Source organism: Sus scrofa, chromosome 7 (assembly GCF_000003025.6).
Source record: "Sus scrofa isolate TJ Tabasco breed Duroc chromosome 7, Sscrofa11.1, whole genome shotgun sequence".
NCBI classification, from domain to species: Eukaryota; Metazoa; Chordata; class Mammalia; order Artiodactyla; family Suidae; genus Sus; species Sus scrofa.
Genome location: NC_010449.5, coordinates 49,304,459 through 49,319,055, shown reverse-complemented (window position 1 = coordinate 49,319,055; position 14,597 = coordinate 49,304,459). Strand labels below are relative to the sequence as shown.

Below are 14,597 nucleotides of genomic sequence, written 5' to 3'. Positions count from 1 at the left end.
CACATCTCAGACCAAAGAAGGGTCTGGCTCCCCAGCAGGGGGCGCAGACCGTGGGAAGGGGCCCTTTGCAGAGGCACAGACCATCTGGCCTCCGGGGTTGGGCTGGGCAACCTGCCCAAGGAGGGGTTCTTGCAGGCGTGGGGGCAGCCTTCCTTCCTGGCTGGCAGCAGCCTCTGAAAGGGTCACCCTCAGGCGGGTCCCAGCTCCTCCTCCCTGACACCAGGAAGGAGACTGTATCTTGCGGGCTTTCAGGGAACACCCTTCCTGTCCTGGCCAGCCCTTCCTGGGCAGCAGGGCAGGGCACTGTGAGGACTGCAAATGCCCAAGGAGTGCATTTTGTGCAGCTCCACAATGAGGCTGGCCACAGGCCCTGCAGAGGGGACCCACGGAGGCGGTTTCCCCAGTTTCCGAGGCCTCCGCAGAAGAAACAAAGGATGCTCCTCCTTGGGAAGGAGGGAGGCGCCCCGGTCCCAGGAGCCATCCAGGGCGTGGCTTTCTGCAAAGCAGCTGCAAGGTACCCATGTGTTTAGGCTGAAGATAAGACTCAAGCCAAACACGGGAGATGGGGTCCGGGAAAGCCCCAGGAGGGAGCCAGACCAGCCTCTGATGATCCCTGGCCCCAGCAGGACCACCTCCTCCACGTCTGCACAGCTCCCAGCTCCCAAGTACTCTCTCAGCCATCACTGCACTGGTGCTGGCAATGCTCTTTTATGGAAGAGGACCCTGGGGCTCAGAGAGGAACTGACTTACCAGGACTTACTAGGCTCCTCAGCAGGGTGTTAACAGGTCCCGAAGTCAGAGCTGGAATGCCCAGCGAGACTGGCGGGTACCACTACCTAGGGCTCTATGCAGAAAGGAAAGGCCTGGCAGCTTGCAGAGAGACACCACTCAGAACGACTGATGACCCCAGAAACAATTTCCTCCCCTCCTCTACAAAGTCCTGGTATTACCGGGTACTGTCATTTCAAATCATGGTTAATTCTGCAGGAGAAAAAAAGAACGGGCTGGGGTTGCTGACCAAGGAAAGAGGGGGCCTCGAAATCACAAGTCAATGACATGACAACCAAAAATGTCTACAAAGAGTTGACTGAGCCAGAGACTTTGCTATCACGGATATCTTTACGTTTAGATTAGGTTAGAGGGTCACTGGTGAAACCCTGAAAAATATACAGACTTCTTCAGGACTGATGCAATCAGGTGTGACCTGTTGTCCCTAGAGAAAGAGGTAAGAGTCCTACAGATGATGGATGGGACCTCAGGAGGTCAGCTGGTCCCTGAAGAATGAAAGGTGAAAGGTGAAAGGTGAAGGAAGGTTCAAAGATAAGGCTAAAATACCTACTGACCGGAGTTCGCATTGTGGCGCAATGGTTAATGAATCCGACTAGGAACCATGAGGTTGCAGGTTCGATCCCTGGCCTTGCTCAGTGGGTTAAGGATCCAGAGTTGCCGTGAGCTGTGGTGTAGGTTGCAGACGCGGCTCGGATCCCACGTTGCTGTGGCTGTGGCGTAGGCCAGTGGCTACAGCTCTGATTCGACCCCTAGCCTGGGAACCTCCATACGCCGCAGGAGCGGCCCAAGAAATAGCAAAAAGACAAACAACAACAACAACAAAAAAAAAAACCATCGACAAACTTTCGACTCCAGGTTCGCAGACAACCCCCATGCACTGTGGCTCAATTCACAGTAACAGGTATGAGATCTCCTTGCAAGACCTCCTGAGTCTTCTGAGAGAGGATGCAGAATGAGTGTGAACACGGCAAAAATCAGGTTGATAGCATGCAGTGACAAAAAATTAAAGGTTTGGGAGTAAATACTCCCTTGATCTTAAGTTACAAATCTAACACTTAAAATATTTGTTTTTCATGTTTCTTATGTTTTCATGAATGTTATGCACATACACACACAGGTGTATGGACATATATGTAAGGTCACGTGCAGCACGTGGTGTGTAATGTGGACTGTTGATGACAGCTCTGGGATATCAGCTGTCCTACTTGTGAAACAGTATTCAAGATGCCACTGAGCTCAGCTGCAGGCACAGGGAGAAATCCTCGAACTCACCAGATGATCAAGCAGGTGGCCATTAAAGTAGGAAGAACCTCGAACAGCTCAGCATAATGAAAGGGTTTTGGGTGTGGGGATGCAGGATCTGCTGGGAAGAATGGGCGTCACCTCCTGGGAGACCAGGGTAGGCAGAGCAGGGACCAGCTCAAGGGGTGCTCACTCCAGCCTCCCTGGAAGGAGGGTCTGGCCCCAGTGCCACCTTCCAGGGAACACTTTCTGGTGTGTAATCACTTTTCCCAGTGGTGGAGAGCTTGCCACCATGCACTGATAACTGGAGTTCCCAGAAGCATGAGGTGGAGCCCCGCTGCTTCTTCAGGTCCAGCCTAGCAAGAAAAGCAGCTCCAAACCCTGGCTTCTCTGTGCAAAAATGCCTCCTCCTCTGACGCTTACACATCTCTCTCCATGAAAATCCAGGCTCCTTGATGCTGGCAGACAGTAGGACCAGCACTATCCCGCTCAACAGACTCAGCACCAGGTGGGCAGCCTGCCTGTCCCTGCACCCCTTCTCTAGCAGCCATCCCCTCCCCGCCAAGCCTCGGCCAACCTCTCCCAGAGCAGCGATCCCCCACGGTCCGAACACTGAACACAACACAACCTCTGCATCTCCAGCTCCCTCAGATTTCCCACAAAATCAGAACATTCCCCTGCTGGCCTGTAGGGGGCGGAGGCTTACAGGTGTGCCCGGGAGGGAAGGTGGGACACCAAAGGGGGAATTCCAAGGAGGCTGGCCAGGGGAGGAAGGGATGTACAAATGTTAGGCTCCGATTGAAACTGCAGCCCACAGAATGTAAATTGGTGCAACCACTGTGGAAAACAGTATGGAGATTCCTTAGACAACTAAATATAGAATTACCGTTTGATCCAGCAATCCAACTCCTGCATCTATCCAGAGAAAACCATGACTCGAAGATACATGTACTCCAGTGTTCATTGCAGCACTATATACAATAGCCAAGACATGGAAACAACCTAAATGTCCATTAACAGAGGAGTGGATAAAGAAGATATGGTACATATACACAATGGAATATTACTCAGCCATGAAAAGGAAAGAAATAATGGCATTTGCAGCAATGTGGATGGACCTAGAAATTATCATCCTAAGTGAAGTCAGACAGTGAGACACCAACATCAAATGCTATCACTGACATGTGGAATCTAAAAAAAGGAAACAATGAACTTCTTTGCAGAAGAGATACTGACTCACAGACTTTGAAAAACTTACGGTTTCCAAGGGAGACAGGTTGGGAGGTGGGGGGAGGCGCTGAGGGTTTGGAACGGAAATGCTGTAAAACTGGGTTGTGATGATGGTACCACTATAAATGTAATAAAATTCATTGAGTAATTAAAAAAATAAATGACAGGAAACAAACGAAAAAGTAAGAGTAGATAATGGTCTAGGATGCTCATTAATCTAGTGTTCTGTAATGGAAAAAAAAAAAACAAAACTGCAGCCCTGCAGCCCACAATCGTGGGCTGGCACCCGCTGTATTAGTATGTAGTTTCCCTTCATTTTCTCCCGTCATCAACTCTCACTCCTTCCTGGTTCCTGGTCTCACTTTCTTCCCTCTGCAGCTGGACCTAGAGCTTGACATCTTCCAAGGTCCTCTCCTCGACATCAACCCCTCACCCCCACCACCCGTCCCCCGGCTGCACCTGCTGAGCCCCCAGCCCTAGGCGCATGCGCCTTCTGTATTCTCCCGTTTCCATCCGCCTGGGCACTGCTGGAACAAAGCTGCACGCCAAGACCGTGTCTTAGTGTTTGGGGGATACAGCCTGTGCATCCTTTCAACCCAGTCATCCCAAACGTCTGTCAGGCATACCATTAAGGCTCTGTCCCCGAAACACCCAGCCCCACGCCCTGCTTAACCAGACAGGATCTGCCAGCAGAATGAACCCTCAACTCCCCGCTGACCAGCAGCGACGGCACACCCAGCTGCACCTGCACTCCCCACTTCTGCCTCTGAGCAGGGGCGGTCCTCTTGAGGGCCTTGGTCTTTCCGTCCCGTTCCCCACTCTCCTGGATCCCTCTCTCCTCATCCTCACTCCAGAAACTTCTGGATCTCTAGTTATACTCATTCTTCCCTTAAAAGGGACTCCCTCCCACCCTGCAATCCCAAATGCCCTCTTTTTATCTACATCCAAATTGCTCAGTGATCTGTCTCCACTGGTCCTCAATTCCTCATCCAAATCCTCACCCCCTAAAGTCTGGCTTCTGCCCACCCGGTCGTCGGTCCCTTTGTGTGGGAGGAGGGAACCAGCTAGTCAGCAGAGCCACATGCTGCATCTCTGCTCCCAGCGGGGCATGAACTGCGTGTGGGGGAGGCCGGAGCCCCCAGGATGTGGTGAAGCGGCCCTCAAAGCACTTCTAGCCCTGGGACCCAGGAATATGTGTGCTTGTCTGTGGGTGTGCCTGTGTGCAGTGGCTGGAAACACGCATGTGCGTGTGCATGTGTGCAATCAGGAGGCAGTGGGTAGCTTCACATCTGCCCCTTTGTTCTCCCTGAGACCGGCTGTGCTAAGGCAGGAACCAAGCCAAACTGGCTATGATTTACCTGTGTGACTGTGACCATACAGAACTGAGATGCGACATCTGAGGATAGGTCAGGCCTTTGAACTTGGGACTGCTCTCGCCAAAAGCTGGGAAAGCTGGCTGCACAAACATCAGGGGACAGAACTCACGGCAGAGCACCCTGGCTGGATTCTGAGACAGCAAACACCACTGGTGAGATGCCTGCATCTCAGCCACTCTCCCTTCCAGGGCCTCCCTCCAAGGGCTCCCTTGGCTGACTATTAAGTAGGGGAGCAGGAAACAGCGCCATGTCCACCCCTGGAAGGAGACAGCCTGGATGGAGCAGCCCGTCCAACCCTCCCCTGGGCAGCAGCCAGAGCAGCCAGCAAAGTGGGGGTGGGTGGACTCAGTCATCTCTCCGGCCGGGAGCAGCCCGGATACACCCACAGGCTGCCAGGGCTATCAGTTCTTCTACCAGCACAGACTGCAGCGGCCCCAGGCTCCCAAGGACTCAGCTCCACAAGGACCAGCGTATGTTGGAAGCACATCCCATCTCTTCCTCTGGTTTTTAACACATGGGGGAAAGGATGTGGTTCACAGAAGCCTAGGTTTGAAAACCTGCCTCACTGATGGGCTCAGGAGACAGGTGCACAGCGTCTAAGGTTTCTGCTTTTTACTGATGGGGCCCAAGACAATGCGCTCTCTGTATCCCTGCACTGTTATTTCATCACTGACGCTGATCGTCCATGTCAAACAAATGTCACTTCTCATCTCTCTCTTCCTCCTCCTCTTCTGAGACCCAGGAACCATCATTTCCTGAGGTCACGACAGCACAGAATGCTATCTCAAGGGGAATTCTGACTCAGAGAAATTAGAAGTCATTGTTTCCTTATAAAAGAGAGGCTGTGTAAGGCAAGAGCAAACTAGGATGGGGAGATGTGTGCCCAAAGTCCCGAGGCTAGCTCCCTTTTAGGAACAAAGTACCCACTGCTATTAAAACTTATCCCAAGAGATGGGTGGACATCCAAGGAGAGGCTCTGCCTGCACCGAGGGAAAAACAATACACGCCTTTGCTATTGAAACGCGTGTCTTGTTTTGGTTGGCAGCTCCGGGGTCGTTAGAGATCAAAGCGTGCTCCCCCTCCTCTCTGTCTTGCCCGAGCTGAAGCGGGAGGCTGAGCGGCAAAGTTCCCTGAGAGGAAAGTGTATCAAATGACCAGACTTCCTATGGACTCGGAGGCTCTGGGAAGCCCAGGAAGAGGGACAAGATGCATGTTCCTCTTGGATTTGGGGAGAGGGTGCATGATTCACACCCACAACATGGGTAAAAGGAAGCCCACCCAAAACAACTGCCCTGGGGAAGAGCAAACTGGGGGGATCCAGTTCACTCATCCAGGGCTCAAGATGCACTTCGTTCCTCTAAAAACTTTGATAAAATAACTGAGGCTGACGATCCAAAAGGTGCACTGCACATGCAGAGAAAGGGACCCGTCACCTAGGGTAGGTTTTCAAATTCATCAACAACCAAGACTTAGCAAGGCTTGGGTGCTGGGGAGGAATGTCAAGCCAGGCCCTTCCATAAGGAAATTGAGTACAGGTGGGAATCTTGCTAAGATTGATGGAATGATCTTTGCTGTTCTCTCGACATGGCCAAACTTCCTACCCTAACTTCAAACAAAACAAAAAGAACCATGCAGCTGGACCCGCCTTATCCTTCAAGTATGTAATACTCTACCACCAGCGACATCCATGGTCCAGCATCCTTCTGTGAGGCAGTCTGTACCTCGGACAGCCCACAGAGCCTACTTAGAGATGCTGTCATGTGGCCAGAAAGTGATATAGCTCTAAGGAACTCAAGGTCCAGTTTTCTAACCTACATCCAGAACAGGACCACCCAGGTTTCTTATATTTCTCCTTATTTTCCGTGGTAGGAGAAGAAGCTTTATCCTGATTGTTTTTCTGAACTTGAAATCTAGGTCTGTCATTTAAAACAAAGGAATCCATTAAAGTTGGCAGTCCGTGTTTCATGCAGAAAGCCAACAGAGTTAATACCTTGTTACTTAACTCTTGATCATCTAGGCTGGGATATAGCAAGTACACTACCAGTTTCCTGTCTCTGGGCCAAATACTGACAAAGAATGAGGGACAGGGAAGGGAGTCCCACTCCAGGCAACAGCTGTTTTTCAATGACAAAAGGCATTTCGATCTCTCTATATCCCAGTAAGGTGATAGCTGGCTATTGGTTTAGGTCTAAGGAACACAAACTCACCTTGAAAATTTGCTGGGACCTTCGCCATCTTCATCATCAAAGTCCATTCTGAAAAGTCAAGGTCACCAGTGAGCATTCACGTCAGGTAGAACATTTAACTGGTAACACGAGCCGCTGGCACAGAGCGGGCTTTATCCCGTCAGACTGCTGTCCCACCGTCCCCACGCCTGGCGCTGCAGAAACACAGTGTCTCTGCACAGTCCCTGGACAGCTTCGGGACAAGAAAGATGACATGAAAGGTCTTCAATACGAGTGCCTTTATGGGAGTTCCTGTCGTGGCACAGTGCTTAACGAATCCAACTAGGAACCATGAGGTTGCGGGTTCGATCCCTGCCCTTGCTCAGTGGGTTAAGGATCTGGCATTGCCATGAGCTGTGGTGTAGGTCGCAGACATGGCTCGGATCCCACGTTGCTGTGGCTGTGGTGTAGGCTGACAGCTATAGCTCCGATTAGACCCCTAGCCTGGGAACCTCCATATGCCGTGGGAGCGGCCCAAGAAATGGCAAAAAGACAAAAAAAAAAAAAAAAAAAAAAAAAAAAGAAAAGAAAAGAAAAGACGAGTGCCTTTATGTATGTGGTTGGGGACTTTTGCCGCAGTGCAGAAATGTCAACTCGACCCCTCGAGAACCCTACACGGGCCGCCAATGGGTTGCTTAGGCTGTGCTGGAAAAGTCAACACCCCTGGTCTCCCATCATCTTTGGGGATACCTGCTCCCCTCCAGTTCATTTATTCTACCCCGAGACTTCCTTCCTACATTACCTAGCAAAGCTCCGGGGGGGGGGGGAGTGTCAAAACCAGAACGTTTTAAGGACAATAAAGGGATCATGAGGGAAAGAAGACACACTACTGGTGGCCCATGTAAGGATCTGGCTGGTCTTGTTGAGTCCAAGTGATAAAGGCATTTCAGGCCATCATCTTATAAACTCCAGGTCTCAGTATATGGGTGTGGGAGGGGGAAACAGCTGTTCGAAGCCTAAGCGGCTCAACGTGGCTATTTGCTTATTGAAACTCACCAAAGAAAGACTCAGATGCTTACCTTACCGGGCCCCTCTAAATAAACATAAAACAAAAAGTCTTAATAGATATTTGTTTAACTGATATCCCAGACTCTCCTTCTCAGAAACCCAGTCCTCGTTAAGGTCAACTAATTTTACCCTTGGGGACGCTGGAGCAGACTGGGTACTTAATTAGGATAAAGTGTCCCCAGAGTCTTTGGGAACAAAATGAGAAACAGGACAGATGTCCGGGCTGTCCTGGACATTGAGGGGGAGTGCGGGTCTCACAGCCAGGGCGTTCCCCATCTTGTTCTTTGTGCGACTGATGGACAGAAGGGGTGCTGTTCCCTCAGACTCTGAGCAGAAGGGAGGCCAGCCTGCCTGGCAGCCAGGGTGGAGAAGTCCCTTCTCAGAACACCCAGCACAAGAATGGCAGGTGTGCTCAAGGGCCAGAGCTACCCATGCCTGGGCTGTTGGCCCCACAGGGAGGGTGCTTCCTATCCTCAGCTCTAAGGGTGGGACCCCACTGGGTAATGGGTGACAAGGGGAAAGCACAGGGCACCCAGGCCACCAGGAAAGGCCACGCACACTGTACAGGAAGAACCGTTCCTGCATAAGCACCTGTGAGAAGCCCCTAATAAGATACAGCATATTCTCTAGGCTTTGGAGTAACATGGGGGACCTAGGTCAGGGGACTGGTATTACACAGGGAAGAAGAACACTTTCTTCTTTAAAATGCTATCCTTTTAATAGTGTTTTATGTGCAGTGTGGCCAGAATTCTCATCTGGGCATCAGTCTGTGGGGGAGGACCTGATGAAATTCACTGCCAGTTTGGGATCCCTGATTTCCACAGGGGCTCGAACTAGCTGCTGGGAATGAAAGAACAAATGGAGTTAGATAACTGAGAGAGATGGCCACAAGGATAACAAAAATACCTCTGCACAAAGAGAAGGGGAGGCAGGGAAGAAAAGTGACAAGAAAGGGAAAATAGAGTTAAAAGACCATCCGCCCATTAGTGGGAGACAACCATGCACCTCCTACAATACAGACAGGGCGACCAGGCACCAGACAGCAGCTGCACAATTGTCTGTGTTGTGGGAAGATGTGGGCTGAACACATGAATTTCTAAATGAAGTCAAGTCATCAGTTTTCTGCTTAGTTACTAAGCCACCGCCTCACCTTTCCTGAAAATGACACCTGGGAGATAAGCACCAAAGAGTCTGCTCGGGGAGCACTGTGCCTTTGCGGAGCCGCAGAACCACACTGCCACCCAGTGTTCATCATGGGTAAGAGCGACTCTGCTGTGGACACGAGGCTTAATAATACCCTGGGCTGTCAACAGTTGCATGTGAAGAAAAAGAAATCGCATTTTCAAAATTCCAATGGATTTATGCAAGCCTTGAGCAAAACCTCAAGTGGGTGTGAGATGTACAGTTATCTTTAAAATGCCTTTCAGCTCAAATTGATATGAGTGTGATAATCTGGCTCCTGCGAGACGCCATTTATTAGTCAGCGGTTCCTCCTCAGCCTGCATGATCTTTGGGGCATTTAGGGTGACCAATCGTCCTGATTTTCCCCGACTGAGGGATTCGTGAGGTAGAGGACCTCAGTGTTAAACCTGGGAAAGTCCCGGGCCAACTACACAGATAGTTGGTCCCCGTGGTTTCCGTAAGGACAGCTCAGGTCTGTGCCCGGTCCTCATGCAGCAGGCAGATGGGGAGGTGAGGCACAGGGCAACTGGTCCCAGCTGGGACCAGGTCAGCCCACCTGAGCAGAGGGTATAAGAGAGGATGGCTGGGCTCTGGAGCCAGAGTTTTCTAGGGGCTGTGGAAAACGTAGCAGGATTTGTCTGTGAAAAATTAGGGACCACAAAACTGTGCCTTCCCGGCTGTGCAGATGCTGCAGTCACATCTCGTCCTTCTGAAAAGTGTGACATGGAGATGGACTCAGGAGAGAAGTCAGGACATAACAAATCCTCAGGGTCACTCACTTGACCCCCAAAGCAGGCTCACTGCTCACAGGCCACACAGAGAAAATCAGCTTCTGAGGACAAAGGAGCTTTTGGAGGAGTGCTTGCAAAAGGCTGCCTCCGGGTCTTCTGCCACCACGGCAAATGCGCCGCTGTGAACATGACCGCAATAGCTATGTTTATTTCTTCTGCTATAAAACCTCTGAGTAAATCATCTCTTATTTTATGTCTTTTCTGTGTCTCAACTACACTGAAACATCTGGATAATAAAAAGGAAAAATCAAAATATGACTTTTAAGTCCCGTTGTGTTCACCTTAAAGAATTCGGTACAATAAGTGGATAACAAAAGAGTCCTCCAACGGTGGTTTGAAATGCGTTTTACCCGTCAATTTACATGAATAAAAAGCTGTGCAAGTCACTTCGGAGCCTGCCCCTGGTTAAGAGTGAGGGATGTGAATCTGCCCTACAGTGACTGTGTCATAATAATAATGATGCATCATCAACGATGAGTCACCAAGCGATTCACTTGTGCTCTCATGAGAAAGGATGTGAGGCCGTGCCAGTGAGGCTGGCTCTAGAGCAGCAGCAAAGGAGTGACCCCGGGCCAGCTCATAATATCTGCTGACAAAAAGGGAAGTGACATGGGTGCCGGCAAATGTCCTTTCTTCAGAGCCTGGATCAGGCGGCTGGGGCTATAGCGACATCACGGCATAAATGCAAACCCAGCCGAATACCTGCTTATGTGCTGTGAACTGTATTTAACCACAGTCCAGCAGCCGTGGGGTTACACCGGAGGGCAATACCAGTCTGCTGGCTGTGCACACTTTGGAAACCGTCTGCCTCAAGAATGATATTTGAGAAGCCCAGCATTTGATTCCAAGGCAGTGGGAAGGTGCTGGTACATCCAGGTACCACAGCCTCCCTCCTCCCTCCTTAAGGGCTGGCTCTGGGGCACAGCCGCTGTCTAATCTAATCACAGCCACTTCCCAGTCACTGTAAAAGCACCCATGTGCGAGTTCCCTTCATGGCTCAGCGGTTAATGAACCCGACTAGCATCCATGAGGACGCAGGTTCAATCCCTGGCCTCGCTCAGTGGGTTACGGATCCAGCGCTGCCATAAGCTGTGATGTAGGTCGCAGATGCAGCTCGGAACTGGTGTTGCTGTGGCTGTGGTGTAGGCTGGCAGCTGCAGATCTGATTCGACCCCTAGCCTTGGAACCTCCATATGCTGTGGGTGCGGCCCTAAAAAGGCAAAAAAAAAAAGGGAAAAAAAGGCATCCATGGGCCCTGTGGGTGCCCCCCCCCCATCCCCTCCCTGAGATCAGGGCATTCTTGACAAAGATGCAGTCCAGGTGACTTGCTTCTGCTCTTTTCTCTCACACATGTGGAATCACTTTTCAAAGAATCTGAAACTTCTGAACCTTCACCTTGTGTCCCCACTGCTAGCAGAGCACGCAGCTGGCTAAGACGCCGACTGGGGAAGGCTGTCCGGGGAGTGGAAAGAACATTCAGCCCAGAGGATCCAGGGCATCGGGCCAGGCATGTGGCCGGGGATCCAAACCCCACGAGGGGTCAGTTCTACTCGGCTCGGAGACACTGGGGCGGCCTGGGTGGTTATCCTGGGAAGCTGGGACATGTTCCCTCCGCCAAAATAACCAGGTCAGAGTGGGAGGACCTAGGCAGGGACTGGGGGGGTGGGGGGTGTAAGGTCTGTGCCTCCTCCTGTTTCCCCTCTCCCTCCACCCCCCACTTTGTCTCTCCTTCTCTCCCTCTGTGTGTCTCCAACTGCGCCCCACATTTGCTCGCGGAGAGGAAGAAAAGCAGCGAGGCGGTGACCAGGGCGTGTGGACAGACATGCCCTGTGCAGGAGCAGGGGCCCCACCTTGGGGTGGCCTGTTTTTTGCTGAATGCGCTGTCCATCAGGGTCTCCTTGGTCCTCAGTGTATGGGCTGTGGTCAGAGGCGTGTTAGCACCGTTGTGGCTGTTCTAGAACGGCGGTGGCCTCCATCACAGAATTCCAGCAAAACATGTAAAAATGTCAGATGTAAACATTACTATGGAGCGAGTTTCTGTTACGGCTCCATGAACCCGACTAGTATCCATGAGGATGGATGTGGGTTCCATCCCTGGCCTCGCTCAGTGGGTTGAGGATCTGGCGTTGCTGTGGCTGTGGTGGAGGCTGGCAGCTGCAGCTCCGATTTGACCCCAGCATGGGAACTTCCATATGCTGCAGGTGTGGCCCTAAAAAGCAAACAAATAAACAAACAAACAAAACAAAAAGGACTATGGAAACGGCCCTGTAAAGATGGAGATCTCCCTGCTTAGACACAGAGGATGCGCCCCTAAATTGTGGGGGCTGAGCAGAGGGAAGCAAGGTTTGCTTTCTCCTCCCACTGATGGGGGAAAAGGAAGCAGACACACAGGCTCCAGGAACTGACAATGGAGTGCAAGCCTTGGGAGGAGGTCCCTGACCTGCCTTGGGAGGCTGGAGCCCTCAGAAGGCCAGTGGTGTGTTGGCAGTTGCTGTTTGGCCCCTTGAATCTCATTTCTTTTCTTGCTGTTGTGATTCCTGAGCTTAAGTGGAACTAACTTGAGGCTCTGTCTCGGCCCCCCTGGGTCGCCCTCCACCTCTGTTGTTACTTGGCGTCTGTGTGATCTGGTCAGAAAGGGGGCAGCTTGGAGGACTTCTTCAGAAAAGAGACTGAGCCCACCCTCCACCATCAGCTCAGAGGGCAAGCAGAAGTCAGGTCTGGATGCCAGGCTGGTGTCAGGAATAGGAAGGCAGAGGAGGGAAGTAGCCTTGGTGCACTGCAGCCCCGTCCCCAGCAGACCCAGCACACACTCTGCGGGAGGGGTCGGGTAGCAGAAACCCCTGGCAGAGGCTTGGAGACAGAGACAACGCCCCTGCACCAAGGAGAGGGCTCCTTGTCCTGTAAATCCTGGGCATCTCTGCCTGCCCTTGGCCCTGGCCCAGCCTTCTTTCCTTCATCAAAGAGCCCCGAGCCAGCCTCTTCTTAAAAAGGATGGGCCAACCAATAGGACTCTGGCCCCAGGGAATGGAAGTTAGCATGGATATTTTAAACATTTTTAAAAGAGCTGGAATCTTAAAAAAAAAACCCAAAAAACAGTAAGTTGATATGTTGACAGCAAGTGCATTCTTTTAACAACCCGGAGTCCACTGAGCTTAGCACCTAGTTAGCAAGAATAGCTGGTTAAAGTAGGACGGCTGGATTTGCAGTAAGCCCCAGAGGCAGGCTGCTGCTTTATTACAAAGCTGATCTGAAGAGTTTTGCCCCAGACATCATACTGCTCCTTATAGCTCTACTGGTCCTGCTGTAAAACGGATGGCAGCTGTGGACAGAGAACTGGCTGCATCCACACCCTGGGAGGGACAGAGTGGGACCAAGAGAAAGCCGGGTAACCACCCTGGCTGACCCTCTCAATAATCCCCCAAATCTTAGCCCCTCTTTTGAAGACAACTGCTCTACACAGCAGCGGTCTTTTTACCAACTGAAATTATGATGCTGAGGATGCTTTTTCATCCAACCCTATTCCATTCCAGATCCTCATACCCACCTGCCCCCCACCCCACCCCTGTCCTGCCCCCTTTAAGAATCACACTGGTTTAGAGGAAATGCTCAGATTTAAAATGCTGGACCATTTTACAAATGAGACGGATCCTTGTCTTCCTGGGCAGACCGGTGTTACGGGAAATTGCCTTAGTAGGACAAATTGATTCCACTTCATGAGTAACTTTGTATATCACATATTTCAGTGAAAATAAAATTGATTCATTAAGGAAAGGGGTGGGTGGCTAAACAGAGTCTATCTGAAAATATCCTTTATGTTTTTCCTGCAGGGATATGTGTTGGATGGTTTGTTCCTTAGATCTGCTGCAGATATTATACATTATGAGTAGATGACTGCTTTCAGATTCCACCTTCTCAAGAGTGATGGTGTTTCTGGTCCTACCGGAAGTCATCATTGTTACCAACGTCGCCTGCAGAGCAGGTTACAATGTAAGCTTCAGGAACTGGGCTAGAGCCAGTGTTTTGGAAAGGAATTCCTGAACACCACCTAGCGATGACTGGTAGCCCAAGCAAAGGAGAGAAGGCGCCAGAGGGATCCTTGCTGCCTACAGGAGCTGGCGCTCCACCTGCAGGGCTGCCCTCCAGCTGAGAGGCTGGGGTTGGGGGATGAGTGAGTCCCCTCCCTTGGAGAGATGGCCTGAGCGAGGCCCAGCAGGATCCAGAGTCCTTCTCACCAGGAGGACAAGCAAGCAGAAGTCCCCAGCTGGGTGCCAAGGCCTGAAAACACTTAGAGGCAAATCACATGCATAGTTAGGAATTTTGCACAATCTAAACAGGATGCGCACTGCTGAGCTTTTAGTCTCCAGGAGGGGGAGAGACAATATTTTCCTAACAGGTCAAGAGTGTTGCTCAACATATGAGAAGCCCAGTTCCTGGAAACGCCGAGATTGCTTACCCGGAACGCCGTTTTCCTCCTCGGGCAGGCATGGCCCCAGCCATCCTCACCTGTCCAGTGGCTGCCATGGGGGCAACGGGCAATGTCACCGATCCAGGGATGTCCGAAGCCATTTCTGGAATTCAGCAAAGGGGAGAGGCTTGGTTAATGCCAGAAAAGTCTGGGAACAAGCAAGAAAATTGTCCGGTGGACCAAAAGCACCACCTGGGAGGAGAACTCAGGGACCTGCGTCCTGGGCCCATCACTGGTCACGTGACGCAGGTGAGCCCATTCCATCTGGGTGGTGCCTTTCTCCTCTGGA

The 14,597-nt window shown here is 51.4% G+C and overlaps 1 protein-coding gene across 7 annotated transcripts in view; it reads right to left on the bottom strand.

The window, feature by feature from the left end:
- Nucleotides 1-14,597, bottom strand: part of ARNT2 (aryl hydrocarbon receptor nuclear translocator 2) — a 191,354-nt gene that overhangs the window by 131,416 nt on the left and 45,341 nt on the right. For all 7 annotated transcript variants that reach the window (XM_021098858.1, XM_021098859.1, XM_001926072.6 and 4 more), the window contains exons 2-3: nucleotides 14,297-14,411; nucleotides 6,845-6,892 (exon numbers count right to left, since the gene is read on the bottom strand). In XM_021098858.1, coding sequence (XP_020954517.1) covers nucleotides 6,845-6,892; nucleotides 14,297-14,411 — 163 coding nt within the window. The remainder of the gene's footprint in view (nucleotides 1-6,844; nucleotides 6,893-14,296; nucleotides 14,412-14,597) is intronic.